Below are 22,525 nucleotides of genomic sequence, written 5' to 3' on the forward strand. Positions count from 1 at the left end.
TTTATGTGGCTCTGATTCCCTCCAGTAAACTGCAACATGAGCAAACTACAGACCTAAAATATATTATAAACTAACATGTTTGTGGCAGTTATTTGTTTGAGTTCCTGCTTTGAGGCAAAAAGAAGATATCACGTAGAGGTTTTGCTAAATGTGACGGTTGGTGAATTTTACATCTGCATGTAGATGTACACAATGTCGCCAACAGCTACACATTATCAAACCGTTTCATAATCTTTGGTTGCCTCAGGAGATGTTTTTCTGCTAAATCTGTTGCTTACTTTAGTTGATATGTCTTGATCCACGTTTTCCATATAAAATTATGCAAGTCACCAACAGCAACATTACGATCACGATTTCATACTTCAACAGAGTTTTAACGTAATCTTTTACATATAAACAACCATGTAACACTGAGTGTGTATTGCACACTTAGATAGATTGGTGCTTTAGTTCTTCGATTTTAATTTGAACCATTTTCTGCTTGCTTTGTCCATCAAAAACAATTTTTTATTTTTATTTTCAGGTAAGTTGAATTTGTTGTATAATTGATACACTCCCAGCGTTAAAGTTCCCAAAGCCCAAGGTGACATCTTCAAATCCCAAACCTGCCCAAACTTATATGAAGAGAGAGAAGCAGCAAACTGATAATGAAAGCTATTCTCGATTAGTTTTGTTGATCAACTAATAAATTAATCAACCAATTGTTTCAGCTCTAGTTTATATAGTTTAATGTGAATGACCAATGTGCAGATGATACAGAGGATCCCCTCCTTTTAATAAAAGACTTACGTTTGACATACAGACGCCCCATGACCTCAGCATTGCCATAACTGTTCCACACCTCACAGACATACGTCCCGGAGTCACTCGGCTGTGCACTCTCTATCAGCAACCCTGTGATAGTCTGGCGGAAGCGACTGTCAGGCTCCAGAGGGCTGTTGTCCTTCAGCCAGCGGTATTTGGGTGGTGGGTAGCCTGAAGCCTTACAGGGCAGCTCCACCTGATGATTAATCATCACCTCTCGGTGGTCAAAGCCATCCGAGATGCCTGGCTCAGCATTGGTGGGGTCTGGAAGGAGCAGAGAATTTAGTGTTAATTAGTGGTGAGCGTTGCCAGGCACTTGACAGTATAATCCAATATTGATTCTTGGGGTCAAGATTCGGTTCTATATACTGTATATTCTGTTACGTGAGGGAGAGAAGAGAGAAACAGTGTGTTCCTAAAATTTCTGGAGGAGATTTTATTGTTCTCTACAGGCACTGGGGATTGCTCCTTTTCTTTCCCTTCATTTCTCCATCTACATGTTAAATGCAGTGGAAAAAATGACCCTCATTTATCAAACTACAATATACAACACAAACTACACTACAGTACAGCCTACATTGCCCAGTTTGTTTACTTGTTACTGAGGGCTGCATAATTCATAGCTGGCCTTAGAGTGGATTGATCTGACAGGATTGGACAGACATACCCATTCATTGGTCCTGCTATACAATTCTGCAAATCAATCAACATTTCTGAGAAGGACCAATAATTCATAGGGAATAACATTTTTATGAGGGAAATATTTTTCGCTGTCTGCAGTTTTAAATGCCAAATGCCAAAGTTAAAAGTGTAAGTAAGGTTGGAATTCTCTACAGTAAGTATCCAATACAACATCTACATGTATTTTCCTCCTTTTTTTCCACCTATGTCAGTACATATATTGCAAACTCTGTAAGTGGCGACTTAGACAAATGTATGGTCTTTGCAATTAAATTGATTCCAGTTTGAACGCAGTACTGACCTGACACAATGAGACGCGCGCTGTTGCTCTGACGAGTCTCACCAGTGTAGCGGTGCCGTGTGGTGCAGCGATAGTTATTCAGCCCATCCTCAGGCAGGACGTCCAGAATATACAAGGCTCCCGTGGATGTGATGAGATATCTTTGTCCTGGAAAAGATGAAAAAGAGCGAGTGGAAAAACATGAAAGGCGGTAGTTGTGTGGTTGTTATATAGAATCAAAACAACTTTTATACTGTAAAGAATTTATTTACTCCGCCACGACTAGAGGATTTTTTCTCCATAGGGTGTTTGTAGAGTGCAAATCTGTAGAAGTTTGAATCTCTCAGCACACAAAACCTTTAGAAGTTATTCTTTATTTCTACATTTTATAAGAGAGTTTACTGGAAAAAAAGTGAAAAAGAAATAATTTATCTCATGTAAATAAACAATAACTACAAGAGTGTGTGGTGAACTTCTACAGCTAAACTCCCCAGTATTTACATTAATACTGAAAATTACAGATAGTGGAACACAAAATGAAACCATATATTTAAAAAATGCACCAATTGTATTCATTAAATGCATATCAAATCTTTGACCTCTAACAGCCTTTATTATTGTCTTGTCTTTGACTCCTGCTGTTGCAGTAACCTCACTGGCGCCAATGTCTGGTATAGAAAGCCAATCCCTCTTTGGCTGTCACAGCCAGTTCAGTATGTACGGTAATATTATGTTAATTCTGCAGATCAAACCAGGCTGAGTGGGGTTGTCAACATCCATAAGGAAAGAAACGTTCCTCTCTGCCATCACATGAATGCCCACATTCCCATGGGAGCAGATTGATGTCAAAACTGATCGAAAAAGCAATTTACAGGAGATTGTCTTCACTGCACAGTGGTGGGCATGCTAAGACAGAGGCAGCTTAGGAAGCCTTTAAGGCCTGAGGAGAAACAGCCCTGCAACAGCTACAGGTAATGTGGATCCAGAACAACAATATTGTACAGTGACATCACAGGGTTGAAGAAAATACTGCAGTACACATTGAATCGAAGGTCTTCTTACTGTAGCATTTCTGCCTGCTGATTTTGTCAACGTTTCCTAACATTTGTCATCATTTCACACTACAAACATATTACTATCTGTAAATCACCTGCTCACTAAACTAATAAAAGATGCAAAAAACCAGAAGACTTGGATGTGACAATACAGTTTGTAAATTGACAGGTTTAATGAGGGATTATTTCCTGGAGCAGGGTTTCTATTTCTTCCTGTGTGTGTCATTTGATTGATAGTTAGCAGAGCGTAACATAATGTGCACATTCATATGAAAACTTGGCACTATGAAATAACGATTAACAGGGAAACTTAGACAAAAACAAATTAAGGCTTTGTGTTTACTGTGATGGATTATCAAGCTCAGGCAATTGATGTCTGTGGAAGATGTTTTTCATAATATACCAGAATGAATGGCAGCAAATAGCTTCCTGTGAAGGTCTAGAAATATACCTGTACATCTAACTGCTTTTGCACTGTGTACAGATACCTCATAAGGAACATCAAGAAAATGAGAAACTAAGATAAAATATATTAAAGTCTTCAAAAAATATATAAAATATATATAGTCTTGGGTGACTCTGATTAAGGTTACAGCCATTATTGTTTAGGAAATCCTGACTGCTTAGATTAGCAGAAATTCTCTCTGCATATTTGATTTTGATTGCACCCCATGTCTTAAGGCAGTCATATCAGCAATTTATACAAAAGTAGAACAAACTGGGGCTGTGTGGGAGCCTGCTAAAGCAGATTAGCAGTTGGTAATTCGTTTAAGTTGAACAAGGGGAGCTGTGGGCTCTCTTGTGATTTCTCTCTAAAATAGAGAGTTAACATGTATGATGTGTTTTTAGATATATGATACAAGGGGGGAGCCTGTCAAACTGAAGCAAAAAATTAGAGGTTCTGAAGTGATAAATTCCACACATTTCGGCTTATTTACTGCCGTAGTTTTAAAATGTATTGCTGTTTTTAGTGAAAATGGCCTTTCAAATAGACATTTCAAGATCTTATGAAAAATGCATGGACGAGCAGGTGCAAAGGTTTCTTTTTTTCTGTGTGGGTTAGCAAATTAGATGCAACCTCCCTTAGGTCACGTAACATCTTACCCTATAGATCAGAACGAAAACAACTGTATGTCACATTTTAATTGCAGTGTTTCTTCTACATTTCATGCTGCAGTGCTGTGTTGAGTTACAGTGTTACTAGACAGAACTGTTTGAATAACGGCACAGTCCAAATTAATTTGCTGAACAAATATTAATGAGAAATAAACTAAATGTAATTTTCTTCACACATTAGATTCTACACTAATGTTAACATCAAACTCACTACATGTTTTAATATTCCTCTTGAGACTAATATGTATGAAAGACGCAAAGCATGCTTAATATGCTTACATTTTATATGCATTTTTGATGTTTATACATGCAAAGGAAAATCAACCTTGTGGGGTTAAGCAAACAGGGGGATACAGAGAGAGGCGGGAGGAAAAGAAAATATTGCACAGCTATTGTAAGCATTGACCTAGATAGAACCGACAATAGATTCCACGGATCTGATGTCCTGAAGGGGTTTCACTGGTTTACATACAGGGCTGTTAGATGGGCAACCAGCAAGTGGAATCTATAAAGAGAGGGAGGGAGGGTGTGACAGTGTAGTGTGTGTGTGTGTGTGTGTGTGTGTGTGTGTGTGTGTGTGTGTGTGTGTGTGTGTGTGTGTGTGTGTGTGAACATGTATGTGTGTGTGCAGATGCCGGCAGCCATGCATACATGCCAGTATGCGAGACGATTGGTGGGAGGAAATTTTCTCAGAGGTTGAGAAGGCCAGATTCACAAAATAAAAACAAGCTTTACTGTTTATGATCATCACCTTTGCTTTATAACTACATCTTAACTGGTTTTGTGCAAAGCAGGAGGAGAGGTCATTTTTTAAGTTTCATTTCATTTTTTTGTATGGCTTTGCATTTTGGTATTTTTTATTTATGCGTCATACCATATTGTAAAATTGTTGTACAAATATTGTTAAATTACTTTTACTGATCACATGTAGCTGTGATCTGTAGCAAAAAAAAAACTGGAAATATTTTATCAATAAATAACACTATATCGAAAAGGTGAAAACCCTGAAAATTATATATTACCAAGCAGCAGCAAAAACAAAATTCAGACATCTCCTCCAAAGCTGTCCACTCCACACACACACTGCCTCTTTCCCTTTTTTGTCTCCTCCCTTCAGGCTTCTCCATTTTGATTCTGTACTGGTCCTCTGAAATCTCACTGTGGAATCCATCTTGAGTGAGACAAAATGGTATTTCAGTCCAGCCGCTGTGAGCTGCTGCAATTTTCTCTTCAAGCACCTCTATGCTCCTGCAATGCCTTTTAAGACGTCAGAGCCCAGTTATTGTGTTATGACAGAATGAAGTGCAGGCAGAGGGGACGCTACAGTAGGGAGGGGGTTCAAAATGAGAGCTATTGTTTCGAATTGTATTTTATTGTATATCTTCTCCGTGACCCGCTCTCTTTAATTCCACTGCTTTGGCTTTAACTCGCTCACTGCATCAGCATTCAGGGGTAATTCCTGTCTACGATGCCAGTATGTCAAGTAAGAAACTACGCACAATGTCCTTTAAACACTAAAATGTAAGAACTGTGAACTGGTAGTGTTTTACAGTGTAGCATATAAACTGCTATGGATTAATTAAGGAAGTAATTGAGGCCTCAGGTCCCATATGCATTAAAAATCCCCTGGACAGAGATTTCTATGTTATTGTCAGAGAGTTGAGCCCTTCCCTCCATTCATTCACAGGCACTGCTACTGTAAAGTGAAAAAGTGCTCCACTCCACCAGACACACTTTATCTAATCATCCCCACTTTGCCAGAGACAGAATCTAATACGAACAGCGGGCTCTCACTCTCAGCAGGCTAAATAAGCCTCGGCGTACAGATGAGCTAGTGTCACAGCATCCTCACTGCCAACAGATGCTCGGAAGTCGCTGTGATTTAAATGAGAGCCGAGCTGGTCAGATCTTAGTTGACAATCTGCAGCTCAGTAACTAGAGTGAATTAGTTTTGAACTGCCAATGTGTTTATTCCAATCGCTCATGCAAAATCAACATCTGTAGTCAAATCATATTTCTGGCACATTGCCACTAATAAACATATTTTTATAACAGAAGCCTGTTTGGTGTTCTCCAGCAGAAAATGTAAACTATAGAAATAATAAGAGTCTGAGAGAGTCTGCAGCCATGCTAGTGGCTCTATGAGACACAATGCTAACATGCTGATGTTTAGCTGGTATAATGTTAATCATTTAATCTCAGTTTGGTGTGTCAGCATGCTAACATTTGCTAATTAGCACTAAAACTGAGTACAACTGAGGCTGATGGGATGTCATTAGTTTTCAGGTGATCACTGAGTTGTTACAATTCATGCTGAGGGGAACACGGATGTTGATACCAAATTTCATGGCAATCCATCAAATAGTTGTTGAGACATTTCATTCAAAACCACAAATGGTGACGCTATACGAAAAGTCAGAGGATCACAAATTTCATCAGGATTTATCCTCTGCAAACCATAAATGTTGTTACAAAATGTCCATCCAGCAGATGCTAGGATATTTCACAAGATAACTCCAAAAGCAGCAACTTTTCAGATGAATTATGCTTCAAACATTAACCGTACTGTGTGCATGTTAGGTCCTCTTTAAGAGAATCACTAAACGCAACACTGACGTAACACTAAATATATGACACTACATGGGAGCACAGTTTGATTGTAATAGGTTGAAAACGTTTAGTACAGAGAGAAATCTCTTCTATAAAGGGTGAGTTGGTGAGTCAGAGTTGTTATTGTTTAAAGAGGAAGGTGGGACTGGCTCTCAGTACACTGTGAGTCAGACAGTGAGGAGGGACCCAGTTCTAGTCGGGTCAGCAGAGACAGAGAGATGATAAATGGGCTTATGAATGTTCTAGGTCTGTGTGGTAACTTCTCTGGCCCACTTCAACTCTCCTGAGTCAGTTCAGACATTAAATTAAAATTAAAAACAGATAGCTGTCCATCATAGGCTGACTATACACTGCGTCGTTTGGAAAATGCACATCTATCCAATAGTTTTTCTGCTCAAATATTGCTTAGAAAATGCAATTGATGTGCTGTAAACCTGGATACACAGCCTCTTTACAGCTCCATCTCTTGTTTCTCTATTAATTCAGAAGTGGTGGGCCCTTACAGAACAGTACTACAGTTAAATGTTTGGGGATAAAATCCTATAGTACTACAAAAACATCAGAGAGGAAACACTGCATTGACTCCTGTGGTGGTAATGTCAAAGCAGTGAGCGGTGTTCTCAGACTAATTTTTGCCTGCTCAGAGTTGGGGGTACATTGCATCGCGAAACAGGGCACAGGGGGCCAGACATCTGATCAAAGCTTTAATCTGAGCTGATTGAGGTCAGATTGCAGGACTGAACTCTCTACTGCAGAGCTCCTCAGGGCTGCATGGTTACATGCAGAGAAACTGAAATGAGTACTATTCTGCAGACCAAACCAAAAAATGCCTATTGTTAACCTATCTATCTGAAGGTCTGGCATATACTGTACCAAAGCCTAGCCTGGCAGTATACTAGGTGTCACACTTAGCTACTGTACATAGCAGATCATGAGGTGAATACAGACACTGTGGCTCTCACATGGATCCATTTAATCAACATGATGACTCTTGAATCAATAAAAGACATGCTAATGGTCAAACTACAGCAACACTCTTTAAATCAGTGGAACGACAGGAGAAAGAAGTAGTTGGTGAAACAATATTTCTGGTGAAATGAAAATGGGAAGGAGAGTCAACAATCAATGTCATATGTTGTTGTTACAGTTACATGTAACACATGTAATTTGGCTACCGAGTGAGTTTTCCCATTGAGGAGACAGTTGGCTAATTGCTGCAATAGTTAGGTAGGTTAATATAGGTGATGGCTATCACCTAGGCTAGATGAGCCAGGATAATTGGGTAAGTGTACTAAAAATCTTGGTCAGTGAAGTAATATGGGCTCTGGGGGTACTATGGGTACTGCTAGGCAGAATTTGTTACCTTTGAAAAGAACCAGGTTTCCCACAGTTTCCAGTCTTTGTGCAGAAAAGCAAATAATTGCAAAATTGCAAATTGTGACCACTAAAGTTTCCAAAAATGTGACTGTACTGTGCACTAGCCAACAGTTACGTGTATGTAGATGGGCTATAATTCATTCCTGGTCACAGATGGAAGCACTGGGTAACTTGTAAAGGTGCAATCTGAGCAGTTTAGAGGCAAAATTAGAAATGTTTGTTAGATACCAGTGAACCAAGTCTTGCAAAGCTGGTGGAGAGTGTGGTCTGTTAATCTCAAACATGTAGGTATGGGTAGTTTGTTTGATCATCTTCTTCAACATCTTCAGTTTTGTTGTTTGTGTGTTAGAGCCGAAACAATATAGATTTTCAACACTGCTGTAAAGTAGACAGTTTTTCATGTCTAAAATTTCAAGGTGATTTTAATAACTTGGTGGGAAAAACAATGAAAATGGATTTTGCATGAAATTCTAAGTGGTGGGAAAATAATCATGAAAAACTGTGTGTGCAGTGGATTTGTCTTGAGGCAGGTAAATCAATTCTACATCATATAGCTTATGAGTTAGCAGTTAAAATATAAAGTTGCTTTTATGGTGCCATCATCTGGCTAATCAGTGTTTTATCCTTCTGTTGGGTGACTCAAACATCATCCTCCAAACAGCAAAGAAAAAACAATAGGGTACAGACTATGATTGGACCATAAACATGCAGATTATCTTATTATTTTACATTATTTAAGCTATAAAATCTATTAAAACCAGGTCAAATGAACAAACCTTCAGCACCTGTAAAAGTCACTTATAAAAATCTTTTTCTCTCTAAGCACCTGCTGTGTGAATAGATTTTAGGAATACAAGTAAATGACAGAGCTGCCATTGAAGCCCAAGTGAAGAAGGCATCCTTGGTTCAGTGAAAGTTTTGGCATCAGAGCTGGAATACTAAGAGAGTCTCTGTCTCTTATTCAGCCTCAAAAACCTCTGTGTTCCTGTTTGGCTCATTCGACTTCCTCTCTTCTCTCGCCACTGCTTGGTCTCTCTCTTTCTCCCCCTCTCAGTCTCTCTCTCTCTGTGCCCTGAATGCTAAAACAGTGGTTGGCTGTATCAGAACACTGCAATGAAATCCTGCAGTCTCAAACGCCCACATGGAGTAAACACCTTGCTTTAGACGCTGACCCAGAGCAATATTTCACCTGTGTTACACAATTAGGTGTTTACTGCAAAATCATTTTAAATATTGAAATTACTGAATGTCCTTTTTTTTTTTTTTTTTTTGGTTTGCAGCGTTTACTAAGGATTTAAAAATATCAAAAAGACAAAGATATAAATGGAAAGACAAATAAAAATAAAAGCAACACTGGGCTGTCTACAAGTTATGAGGGCACATTCTGTATGTAAAGATATGCTGAGACTTTTAGATTTTAGGAATATGTACATGTTACCATTAAAGGAGTTAAGACTTTCCCTTTAAACATGCCTATGGGTCATACGAGTGTTTGAATACCCAGATCTACCCATTCAATTATCTAATGACTAAGAGCTACTGAAGCATCAACAATAAATGTGAATTTAAGTATAATGATGTGTATTGTCATTGCTTTCCACCTCTCCCTGGTGTTACAGCAGAGAAATTATGGTGCCTGCAAAAAATGTAAAAGGTCCTGTTTGTCCATTCTGGGCTACTGTAGAAACATGGCAGACTACATGGAAGACAACAAATGGTTGTTACCTTACCTAGACAATGTTTCCTATATTCAAGTGATTATAAACTAATGAAAACATGAATATTATATTCCATTTCTGCTAATAGATCTTCCTAAATGTTACACGCCGGACCTTTAAGGCCCTGAGTCTGGATCCCTCCAAAGGATCTGTTAAAATAACACTCAAAAAGCATCTATTTAGGTACTAAATTGTTAAATATATATATGTGTGTGTATATATATATATATATATATATATATAACAAGAAACCAGCAGACAAAGTGAACTGCAGTGACTGCTAGGACTGTTTTAAATTAAAAATGGGTTTTCATTTATCATAAATAATTTGTGCGTTGTAATCCATGCAAAAAATGTCCAACTGCCATGAGATGAACAATTCATATTTAATAAACAACTGAACAAGTGAAAGATGTCATCTTAATAAATCATGGGATCCCCCCGCTCCCGTACTGCGCGCTCATGATCACAGGTCAGATAGCTACTCAGGTATCAATACAGATATGTGTCACAAAGGCGTCTAATCATATACAATAAAGAAGATTTATTATGATAAATTATATGAGAATAAACATTAATATTTTTATTTGATCATTGCTGTTGATGTTTCTTTCAATTAAAAGTTGAATTCATATATTATGGGGCATTTTTGTAAATATTTTCACACATTACTGCACACTGAAATGTGAAAGGAGTGTAAATTGAGGAATGACTCATGGATAGCCCTGCAATGCATTTAGTAAATAACAACATGCTGAACGTGGAATCCAAAAGCCAAAGGCTACATAGATGTTTTCTATTGTTTCAGGGATGTGAAACACCGGTATGCTACATAGAACTGCTAAGATAAAGGAAGAGCAGTACCGAACCTGTGTGAAGAGGTGGTTTATGATGCAACGGGAGAGCACCCTCGTACAAGGACACATGGAGAGAGGATTCATTTTACATTAATGTATAGTACTGTGTTGAGCTTGGCTGCAGGCACGCACTCTCTCTCACACACACAGACACACATCACAAAAACTGCTGAAAAGGAGAGTCAGGTCTCCAAGGTTAAAGAGTCTTGGGGTTGTTGATGTCTTTGATGAGGTTAGCAATCCACTAATCTCTGCTGAAGCCCAGAGCCATTAAACAGCATGTTGCTAAGCAGGTCTGGGCATTGAAGAATGTCAGTATAGCAGCTTCAAAACAACAAGTTTAAGGCAATTTTTAAGTCAGGCAGCAGGATAGACGTGATATCATTATTAAGAGACAATAACCATTAGTGCGAACTAGGTAACGGGTAAGATGTGCTTCAGTTTGCTATAAAATAACCAGCATGTTTAACCTGCTTCAATACATTTTTTGTTATTCTCATTAAGAGTTTTAGCAGGGGTAGTTGTTTAATACATTTTACACCCAGTGTGCACACTGGCAATGGGGATTCCATTTAATATTATTGACGTTTGAACTTCAGTTATGTAACACGACCACCGAACCAGTTCAGTGAGAAAGCAAGAAGGAAAGAAAATTAGAGAAAGAAACACTCAGCAGGCTTCAAGGTACAGTAGCAGGTAGGCACATATAACATCAGTCTAACTCCCATAGCGGACACTGGTGTGCAACTAAATCCTCCCCTTATAATGTTCCCCACTCTGTCGGATGCTGCCGTGTTCAGCAGCACTCCATTAAGAAAGTATTTCTCTCCCATTTAATGCCATCAGTGTTTATATGGGACTAAAGCCGCTAAAGGTCTTCGTTCATTCACTGCTGATGAAAGCATGTTGAAAGACCTAGCTACTCTGATGTTAATTAGTGTAGACGCCATTTAGATGCTCATTGTGACAAGAAAGTTTAGATGAGCTAAGAACAATGGATATCAAATGGACATTTAGCACCAATTTTAGTGTATACTTTCTCTATAAGGCGTTAATGTAGGAACAGTTGCGTAGTTTAGCATGTTTTAACTATGCAGTACAGGGCTGATGAGACATCTTTAAATCCCTGATTTATATTGGGCTCCTGTGTTCTTAGCAGACTAGTTACCGTCATAGTAAGAAGACAATGTTGGTACTCAAAAGGTATGTCCAAGTAGGTCCACTATCACTCTACCTAGTCTGAATCCGTTGAAAAGAAAAGACTCAAGCAGGAAGAACATACCAGCTCATACTACACCAACCTTTTAACGCCCTGCCTTGATGCTTTGTCTCTGTCATCTGGCTACACACATATTTCCCCAGCCAAATGGTCAGCTAACTAACCTAATCATTTACTTAGCATTACTACATTACAGTCCACCGTAATCTAAGACAAAAAAAGCCTCTCTCTCTAACCCTAAGCAGGAGAAACTGTTGCACTTTGTGTTTGACTCTATGTCTGGAAAATTATACTCACAGATGGATAGTAAAATGAGTAATTAAATCTAGCCTTCTTTTTCAACCATACTGGAGAGAGGATGTTGGCTTTGGCCTGCTCGGTTGTGTGTGTGTGTGTGTGTGTGTGTGTGTGTGTGTGTGTGTGTGTGTGTGTGTGTGTGTGTGTGTGTGTGTGTGTGTGTGTGTGTGTGTGTGTCTGTGTGTGCGTGTGTGTGCAACATGTGTAGCAGTCTGCCATCATAACCTAATTATTGCAGCAGCTTAACAACAGCAATTAGCACATTTCCATCAGACGACACTAATTTGTGAATTCCATTCCAGCACCATTCAGGACCAACACACAGAGAGAGAGAGAGAGAGAGAGAGAGAGAGAGAGAGAGAGAGAGAGAGAGAGAGAGACTTAATTCACTGTTGAGCTACTGGCAACGCTAAATCCATATCTATAGAGCTGTGAAAATTGCTTATGGTAATTGCAGTTATTGTAAAACTAGGCTGAAGCTTTAATGAAATTTCAAATTTTAATCATTTGTTTTTTGTATAGTCCACAGTTACTGACTTTTCCCCGAGGGACCCCATGTTTCCTCATCTGACTTCCCAATAAAACGCCTCTCCCCGATGGATAAATCAAATTGTTCCATCAGACAATGATTTCCTTTCAGTCTGGGGGAAAGGAGAATCCCATTTTAGCAATTTTCATACCCTTAGGTGTATAGCATTATACAGTTACATATTCTAATCGTAGATCTGTGGGAAATTTACAATGACCAAGATTATGTATAATTAATTAATAAGTAACTTACAAATGTCCGATTCAGAATTCAAGAATCCTTCAGATTGCAAAAACAAGCTGTAAACACAACAGTGACACATCTTACACATCCAGCAACCTTATAATTAGTCTCTGGTCATGTGATGAACGTCATGAAAACTATCCTTTTAGCTCTGTTTTTGGTTTCCACCAACTCCTGAGGGGAATTTCTGGCTTCTGTGCTAAATGCTTTGTTCACCAGCTAGGCACTTGCTTCATCTTTCTCCCTTTTGGTACTGGACAGGCAGCAAACAATGGCTTTTTACAGTATTTTGCCTGAAAACAGCTGCTTGCTGGAGGTGAAAGCAACAGTAAAAGTGAACCAAAACATAAAAGTTGCAGACCGTAAAACCAAAACAATGGGCTGAAAGACACTACAATACTGAGCAAAGTTGAGGGGAAGAGTTGGGTGATGATTCTTTGTGAGTTAATCACTACCAGCTACCACTTTTACATGCAAGTACTCACTGTTAGTATTAACGTTAATACAAAAATATTGATTGTAGCCACTATACATTTGCTAATTTATAATGAATTATTATTATTTCTGGCCTCTTATTGTAGTTTTAGGTGTTTTAGTGTTTAGGTTAAGAAAGTTTTAATAAGTTCTTCAGCATTCTTCAGTTCTTTCTCTTACCATTGTAGGATTTTTGAACACGTTTCTCTTGAGGATGCAACACTAGAGCACCAGTCAAAAAATGTTAAAGGTGGATGACTCCTGCAGTCTTTGTGCATACAACTGCCTCAGAATAACATTCTCCCTCCCTCCTTCCTCATCCCCCTCATTTTCCCATCTCCCTGCCTTCCTCTACCCTCTAACCCCCCCCCCCTTCTCCCTTACTTCCTACGCAGAGATGCATGTTGAGTGATAGGCCTGTGGATGAGTCTGGACAGTGCGTCTGAGGCCCTGGATTTTAATAGGGTTCTGTTCCCAGTAATTATGCTGACACAATTTGATCAGCGCGGGGCTAAGTATCTTCATCTGAGGGAGATCGGGGGGAATTAACGCTGATGTAATAAGTACAATTTGTCACTATTAAGACGGAGGTGTTGACAGGCGCTGGTGTTGTCAGGGCAACTGATGGCGCTCCCTTGCTACAGTATGTATTCTCCTGCATCCGGCGAGCAGAGCTGTCAGGCCCCCTCAATAATCGATTCCTTGGGTTGCTCTGCATAGGCTAAAGCACACATACTATGACATACTGATATACACATACAGTATAATAAAGACAGAATGCACCTGGATGTGCTGCAGTGTTACACACTGACATGCAGGCACACATTATAAACACTCAAGGCACATACAGTACATACAAAAAACTTCCACAAACAAACACACGAGCAAAAAAACCACAAGGAAAAAATATGTATTTTGTCCAGCAGCTACTGTATATTAATGTCACGACTGAGAACTGCTGCCAACTGCCTTCTGCTCCAATACTGAGATTTTGACTAGTGGACACTCAAAAACCTCAGTCTAACAATGACACAAGTGAAGCACTCAGCGCCATTATATCAGCTACAGCGGTGCAGGATAGCAAGGGTAAAAATGCACTAATGAGACAAGACTTCAGGCCTCACCAGTTGCTGGGGAGACGACCAATGCCAAGATCTTGACCCTCTAATCCATCACATTGAGCATTTTTTTCTGAAAGGAATCCACATTAGCGATTTATACAAGATGTAGCTGTGCAGAGTAAGCTATACTGCTTCTGTGAAATATCAGCTTCTGACCACAATTGTATTTTCAGTGTTTGATATGCCCTAAGCATTTTAAGACTGCATGAAAACACAGTGGCCACATTTTTCTCTTAGTTGGATGAAAACCAATGTTTCTGAACTTCCATATTTAATCCATTACGTACATGCTCAATATTATCTTGGTACATCGAAATGCAATAAAGATATAATCCTTAAGATGTCCTGGTTGGTTTGGCAGTAAGCGAGTAAGTTTGAATACTGTAGTTACTCTGTCAGAAATGCAAAAGAAGAGGAGGATATTTTTACAGTGCAGCCCAACAAATGTAACATAGGCTGAGAGGATTCATAGTGTCACATTGTAATATAATGATAAAGAAGACTAAATAAGATAGGCAACAATAAACTCATGATTGAATGTGGCCTTTGGTCTTCCACACCATGTCCAGTACGTGCATGTATCATTTAATGCTACTCTGGCAGTAACAATTAACTGCCAGGTCTAAATGGTATCAAAATAGATAGTATTTTCAAAAGTCTTATGGATAGACCTTTTTAATTGAATATATTTTTACATGTCACAGTTGGAAATACACAGGTTTCAGGGTCCTGGTATTGTGCATGCTGGCTTACTGTCATGTCCTACTGGGACCCTCAAAGAGAGAAAGACAGAGACGCCCAGATGCCCAGCAACAACAACAGCAACAGTAACAACTATACAACTACAAATCACTGATGTTATGGCTATAAATGTATAAATAAAGGAATTCATATCTTAGCCTTATACTTTTATAGTACTCTACTCCTATTGGAAATGTTCCCTTCCTGTGAAGGATTCAGCATGCAGACATCACGCACACACACACACACACACACACACACACACACACACACACACACCGTCATACCCAGCAAGTCTGCCCCAAGCTACGACAATACCACAATACCATCGATCCATCCACACACTCTGCTCAAATATCTCCAGTATCAAGCTGTGGGTCAATCTCCTGCAATACACAACACAATCTTGGACACAATCTTCCATTATCTTCAAATCCATGTCAACTATAATAATGGAAAATAGCTTAACTCTCCAGTAAGTAAGGTGCTGTACTGTCTAAGAGTCGTTGTATAATAGCAACTCATGGGTAGAGGAATCATGTATCCCAGTCATTGGTTATCACAAGACAAACAAACACTAGTACCTAAAAACATAGTCACACTTGAAGAACTGTACGTAAGTCTCTGTAACATGAAGAGGTAAACAAAACAGTGGGTTTACACATATCTTTGCCTAAGTGCCATTAAGTGCCATAAAGGATATAAGTCAATGTATTGATGGTTTCAGTGAGGAAAAACATGCTATCAAAAGTATTGGCAGCATTAGTAATAAATAAGCTGAGATTGGAGAATATAGCATTATTAATGGCAGTCCTTTTAAAAGCTTTCAGAAAAGGTCAGCATATATGCAGTCCTGTTAAGATTACAACACACTAGCTGCAATGCAAAACTGCACTAATATTATTTCACATTTAGTCATTTAGTCATTTAGTTTTATCAGCTAATAAAATATGTTAACCAAGGTTTTCTAAACAGGAGTTCCTTATACTCGTATGCAAGTTTATCAAAATGAAAGATACGACTCCCTGATGCAAATTACATCATTTTTGTTCCAGTTTTATTTAGTTAGGGACAAAACTCTTATTATTGCTGGACGTAATAAAAACATTAAAAAAATGCTATGTCATTCATTAAAAAATCTTTGCATCAATATTATTTCCTCCTTGGACTTTACTGAACAGAGTGAAACAAGATTAATGATCCTGTTAAGAATCTAGGCTAAATCTGGCCTACAGTACACGGTACGACTAGAAATAACCCACATAACTGCACACTTCTGACAGATATGGCCCCCGGCAAAATTATCATGTCTGGCTGATATTAAGCAACAGGAGCAACAATAAAACCCATTTCACAATGCAGCCCTGTTGTTCTTTATGGGAAACGTCTCAATGAACCATGTACAAGGGTCAGAAACTTATTCTGGACCACACACTCGCCTCAGGCCCTAATTTACCTAAGAGAGAGCAGGTCACACAGATGAGGAGTGGAAGACATGGTGGAAGTGAGTACGAAAGACTAAGAAAGAAAGAGAGGGAATAGAGCAGAAGGGCAGGAGTATCATAGCTCCAGGAAACAACCTGTAAACTTACTAAGCTCATACTGTACAATATGTTAGATGAGTTGCAAACATGCCCACTTACAACTATGCTTTCTTTCATGGGGACTGGAGCTGCCCTCTCTCATAGCGGGAGATTTGGACAAGATAAGGCTGTGATGTCTGAGAAGATATTTAAAAAAGCCTACAGACACACCTCATCACAGTTTGCGACAGGGAAATTGCTCCACTCATAAAAATGGTTATTATTTCAGTGACAGCCGAGCTGAATTTGCTAATTTTGTCAGTTCTGTGAAACAGCTAAAATTAGCCATAATACTGTAAAATCTTCCATTAAAAGGTCTGTCCATTATAATGTTGTATGTTAAATGTTGAAGATGTTATATTATACAAAGGTAATAGTGTCTCGGTGAGTTTTGTCATCCATCTTTCTACATTTAACAACAGTTAACAAACAAAGTCCTAAGTGATGTTCAGTTTTGATAACATATCCACCTTTTCACTCCCTCTTATGTCACGTCTGCTACTCCTGCCCTCAGTCTCTCCTCCCAAAGTTTTCATGTTTGAAATATTAATGCTGTTTTTTTTTTCACTTCAACAGACTTCACTGTGTCCATTTTGTTCACTGTGCGCACTCATAAGCTGTGCTACTGCAATAATGGAGGGCCTTTCTTTGTGCTTTGAGTGCTTTGTATCAAGTAGACTTTCGTCAAAGAGATGCATATAAAAAAAAGGAAACACAAGAACTTCTGAGAAACTTAAAGTTCACCGATGTGTGTGTCTGGCAGTGGAGATGAAATTACTCTATATATACCTCCCCGTCCTGTCCAATATACACATATACACTCATATAAGAACGCAGTCGCTGCCGCTTGTGTACGACTGCCCTTCTTCCATCAAGACCACTCAAAAGGATAATTAATGTTGCCCCCGCTGCTCTGAAATATCCTTGATGAGGCCCTGTATTCCTCTGTGAAGGAGACCACACACACACACACACACACACACACACACAAAAAAGTCACTAAAGATTCCTGTCATGTCAAGTTGTCATCCGGGGGTGACATAAAAGTCTGTGACGTCTGACATTAACCAAAGGTCGCATGTAGACTCCTTCCACAGCCGCCATGTCTCTGAGCCTTAAAGGGATATGATCATCCAATCATGTGGGCAGATGGGGGGGGGGGGACAGGAAGTGATACACACCGAGCAGAGTGGAACTGTTTCACGATTGGACAGTGTTGTGACATAATCGCCTCTGGCAGATCAAATCTGGATTTGGATGCTGAGGACTCATGATGATGAAAAAAAATGTTAGGTTGTTTTATTTGACAAGGGGCTTGTTAGTAGTCAGAAACACGCACTCATCTGGGAACGATGCTGTAAAACGCTGAAGATAGAGAGTGACGGCACAGACAGGAAATGCGCTATCTGGGTATGGGATCGGATAGGGCATCTGTTATTTTGGGGCTCCTCGTCTATGACACACACAAACACACAAGCACACACATTTGCTTGATATGCTGTGATGTACAATTTTCAGGCATTGTCTTGGCAGGCATTTTCTCTTGTGTGTGTGTGTGTGTGTGTGTGTGTGTGTGTGTGTGTGTGTGTGCCTAGGGCTCAGTCAGCACTTCCACAGTGTGCTGTCCAGCTGACGTCAGGAGGGCAAGAGCTACTGTACCAACCAGCCAGGCAACCCCCATCAACAGCCCTCTGGATCTATGCATCCATATGGTTCTCTCTTTCTGCTCTCGATCTCTCTTTCCCTGTCTGCTTACATCTTTTATACCCCCCTCCTCTTTCATCATCTCTGCCTCTCTCGACTTTCTTTGTCCATTTCTCTCTTATTTTCTTACATACTTGTCATTCTTTATGTGCCTTCTTCTCTGGCCTCTTGTCATTCTCTCCCTACTTCTTCCTCTTTCACTCTGTCTATCCGCATCTGTCTCCATCCCTCGCTTCTATCTCTCTGTGTGCATCCCTTCCTCTCTCCTTCCTCTCTTTCTCAAAGCGAACACTGCCTCTCCTTGTCCACAGTCAAAGACTCTCCTCTGTCCTCTATGCACCGTTTTTGAGAGCCACTGCAGGCCTGCTGCTCAGTATGCACGGTGGCCACGTGGCCCGACAATGGCTCATTTCAACCTCAATTTCCCCCGAAATGAATGGGAGCCCACCCCGGTGCACGCGGCATGCCTTTTAATTGGCCCAAGTTAGACTCAAACCATTAAACCACTGATGTCGACACATCTCCGCCGCGCCCATTGCCCTCCACCCCATTCACACACACACACACACACACACACACACACACACACACACACCCCCTTTTTCCCTCTCCGGCTGCCAGAACATAAACGTCTTATCTCTCGGCCCCAACCGAGCACAGACACCATGAATATTCAGCAGCTTCCATCTCCGTTTCGGCAGACAACAGTAGGCGCATGCACGCAATTGCTTGCACACACCCACACCCACACACACATGCAGAGAAAAACACACAAATACATAAACACACATACACACAGACAGGGCCTTTCTCCTGCACCTACTCTTTCAAAACGGGCATTGTTTACGCTTTGCTGAGTTTAGCTCGTTTGTCTCTTTCCCCTCATTTGCTACAGTATTAGGAGTGTATATCTGAGAGATATTGATTAAAAGCCAAGGGAGAACCACCAGTGCAGTTCTCACAATGTGCAGGTATTGGCCCATTCTGTGGACACCAAATCAACATTTTTCACTTCAGAATATCAATAAGACTTACCTGTATCCAAGAGAGGGATGAGGAAAGCATGAAACGGAGAGAGAAGGAGAGAGAAAGGTTTAGATTGGTGCTCTGCAGTATCAGAATACAACATTACTGTGTATACTGTAAGACGATCTATATTTATACAGCATATAGGCGTACTGATCATGTAATCATTATCATGTGCTCCACATCTAGCAACACTAATTAAGCCAAATCCAAAGGAGGCAACCTTTGACACTGAGATCAACAATCAAAAATCGGATTAAGATAAATTGTTCCTCATTGCATCTGAAAACAAGTAGCCTAATATGAATAAATATGAAAGGCTTAATTAATTAAAAAAAAAAGGTTAACAAAGACAAGACCATTCAAAAACAAAAGTGCTTGAAGAATATGATCTGTTACTATCAGTCAGTCATTAAATAAAGACCAGATTAATCAGTGAGTGCCCGTGGCATCGGCTACAAAACCTCGTCTAATCAGAGGAAAGGCTGGGAACCAGGTGTGTTTCATCTCTCTGAAACACAGCCTGAACCCAGCCAAGAAGCCCAGCCCCAGCTCTACTCCAACAGCCCTTTGAAATATTTCACTCCAAATTCACAATAGCCCAATCCCCCTGTGGATGTTGTCAAAGATGAAAGAGGTAGCGTGCACTGGTGCTCTGTCCGCACTGCTCTCTCTTTCTCTCTCTGCTCATTCTCTCTGGAATAGAGAGAAAAAAGAAAGTGAATACTCAAGCAGCTCCTGCACTCTTCAACCATTTTACACTACCTGCTTTGATCTCCTTACAGCATGCCGCCGTCATAGCAACGGATCAAAATCTCATTGTCTTTGTATTAGAAGCTTTACTCTGTATTTTATCTTAGTTTGACTCACATGCATTTATTTGCTTGTCTAAACCATCCCTCTTCTCTCTCTTTCTCCCTCTGTGTCTCTCCACCGCTCTCACCCTCCAGTTGCTAGGAGGGTTTTCCTCCTCGTTTAGCTCGTTAGTGTGTGGCGGTAGCCGGCAGGATCAATTACGGGGGAATGTGAGCTTGCGTCTCGGTATCATTACCCAGCAAAAACTATATTAGTTCAGTCTGAGGGGAACACATGGGCAGAAGACAGTCTGATTATTATACCAGCCTGCCAGCCAGCTAGCTACTGTTCCTGTTCTTTGGCAGCATCTGCTACTGATCTCCAGCCGGTACTGACCTCGCACACTCCTCTATTATGTTCTGAGCTAGAGAGCATATCGTGTTCACTTTGATCAGAATCAAAATCTTAACTGACAACAAAGGCATAGGAAATTTTCCTGGTGACATGGTGGAGAGTAATATACAGAATCAGACTTCATGTAGGCCAGTGTTTCAATTGGTGTTTCACTGAGTTGCTGACATGCAAAGTTCAAAGAAAACACAACCTTGCATACACAGCTGAGGGACGGTACAAGAGAAAGGGTCATTACACGTATTTATCTTCAGCATTTAATAGCTGATATAGATTTGTAGGTCTGGAAACCTAATGTAAAGCATACAAATAAAGGGAGGCAAAGAACAAAGATACATCCATTTGCTGAAGAAGATACGATCAAAATCTTCCAGAACGGCAACTGTTGTTTCAAGGCTCAAAGAGGACTTCTCAATCTCAATGTTTGAAGCCAACATAGGACAAGAAGTCTTAAGAGTGCTAAGGAAAAATGGAAATTGGCTCCATCTGCTGAGGAGGATTGCGTGATACAATCAAAAACTCCAGAACAGATAGTAAGGGACCTTGCTTTTGTCCAGGAACGCACCGTATCATACTTGTAGTGGTCAATGAATCCTACAACAAGGGTTCAATTCAATGTGCCAGTGTGTTGTATTTTATTACAGACATTATGCCTTCAAAAGTAACATAAAGATAGATTGCAGTTTAGCAACAATGCTGTATCAAAGGGACAATGTCTTGGTAGCAGCAGGGTAATACTGAGTTAAAGGACCAGTGTGTAGGGTTTACTGTAACTAACTAAACCCACTGTATGTGTTTAACGACCTGGGAATGAGAACGGGCTGTGAAGTGTGTAGGAGAGACTACGGTGGCTGCGAAACAAAATACATGAAAGGCCCTTTCTAGAGTTCAACACGGTGGACTCCATGTTAGGCAACACGTGGCGTCTGTAGACAAAAATGACTCATTCTAAGATAGCGAAAACACAATGATTCCTAAATTCAGGTGATTATGAAAACATACCTATAAATATTATATTTGATTTCTGCCAATAGATCCTCCTACATGTTACACACTGGACCTTTAATTCAATGATAATAACAGAGGTAATATCCTGGTAATAAGTTATTATAAATTTGCTGCAACAAAACGTAAAATCACTGAAATACAATCTTAAAACATTAAAATGCAGAAGTAGTAGTAGAGGTATTCATATATCATCATCTGCAGGGTAGTTTTGATGAGTTCTGATCTCTCCTCTGCCTGCTGTTTATCTCAGATGATCTTTTCCATCATTCTCCGTCTCTCATGTCTCTCTCACTTTCTTCCTCCATCTCAATAACTCACATCTGTTTCTCTTTTGTTCTCTCCCACCTCCCTCATCTTTGCCTGCCCAAATCCCCTTTGTTTCACAGTCTTCATCCCTTTCCTTCTCTGTCCCCATTTCAGTCTTCCATTCTATTTATTTCTCTTTCTCTCGCTCTTTTCTGCTCCCTCACGCCCCTCTCTCTGAGGGCAGACTTTGGGGAGTAATCCAGCCTCCTAGACAGCTGCACATCACCAGCTGTCTGAGAAAGCTGCACACTCTCTCTCCTCTTCCTCTGTCTGCCTCCCTTCCTCCTTCCTCGTCTGTCCTCCCTCAGCCTCTCCTGGCTCATCTGAATACACAGAGTGGGTGCAGCCAGATGCAGCCCATCACTGCTGTCAGATTGTGACACAAATTACCTCTATTTGATCATTAATGGAGCCATTTAGTGTCAACCAGTGCTACACTACTACACAAGAAGAAAAGGCTTTTACTTCAGTCTGAACTATACTCCTGTAGAAAGACCAGATACGATTTAAAATACAGGCTTACAGTGATCATAGTACTCCTTCATGCATTGATGTCATTGTTTAGATGTA

General features: G+C 40.0%; 1 protein-coding gene across 1 annotated transcript in view; it reads right to left on the reverse strand.

The window, feature by feature from the left end:
- The window catches only part of dscamb (Down syndrome cell adhesion molecule b), a 116,009-nt gene that overhangs the window by 41,779 nt on the left and 51,705 nt on the right, over positions 1-22,525 (reverse strand). The window contains 2 exon segments of the mRNA XM_051399189.1: positions 790-1,068; positions 1,787-1,933. Coding sequence (XP_051255149.1) covers positions 790-1,068; positions 1,787-1,933 — 426 coding nt within the window.

Source organism: Dicentrarchus labrax, unplaced genomic scaffold (genome assembly GCF_905237075.1).
Source record: "Dicentrarchus labrax unplaced genomic scaffold, dlabrax2021, whole genome shotgun sequence".
Classification (NCBI taxonomy): domain Eukaryota; kingdom Metazoa; phylum Chordata; class Actinopteri; family Moronidae; genus Dicentrarchus; species Dicentrarchus labrax.